The 358-nt window shown below is 48.0% G+C and overlaps 1 protein-coding gene across 3 annotated transcripts in view; it reads left to right on the top strand.

Annotated features, from left to right (window-relative positions):
- LOC107722286 (latent-transforming growth factor beta-binding protein 4-like) overlaps window positions 1–263 on the top strand; it is a 44,707-nt gene extending 44,444 nt beyond the window's left edge. For 2 of the 3 annotated variants that reach the window (XM_016530577.1, XM_016530578.1), the window contains one exon: window positions 36–263. In XM_016530577.1, coding sequence (XP_016386063.1) covers window positions 36–199 — 164 coding nt within the window. In that variant the 3' untranslated portion in view covers window positions 200–263. The remainder of the gene's footprint in view (window positions 1–35) is intronic. The other variant, XM_016530576.1, reaches the window with a different exon arrangement.
- The last annotated feature ends 95 nt before the right edge of the window (window positions 264–358 follow it).

Genomic DNA, 358 nt, shown 5'->3' with positions numbered 1-358 from the left:
TGAGTTTGTTTTTAACACACTTCTGTCTGGCTCAGACATTAACGAGTGTCTGGAAGGAGATTTCTGCTTCCCGAGCGGAGAGTGTGTGAACACGGACGGATCGTATAAGTGCGTTTGCGCGCAGGGCTACAAGAGCGCCGCTAACGGGACGTCCTGCCAAGGTATGACCCCAAAACGTGTCGGGAATGTTATAACGTGACCGGTGTTTTTCTCAGCCACCTTGGATTTAGCTTTGGACCTTGTCTTTAGGGAGTAGTTTCTCTCTCTTGAATGTGAAATGCTCCTTAATTCTTGGACGGAATGATTCTGTTCACATAACGTCTAGGTTACTTGTGTAACCCTCGTTCCCTGAAGGAGG

Source organism: Sinocyclocheilus rhinocerous, unplaced genomic scaffold (genome assembly GCF_001515625.1).
Source record: "Sinocyclocheilus rhinocerous isolate Xijiao unplaced genomic scaffold, SAMN03320098_v1.1 scaffold904, whole genome shotgun sequence".
NCBI lineage: Eukaryota > Metazoa > Chordata > Actinopteri > Cypriniformes > Cyprinidae > Sinocyclocheilus > Sinocyclocheilus rhinocerous.
This window is presented reverse-complemented; position numbering and strand designations above follow the sequence as displayed.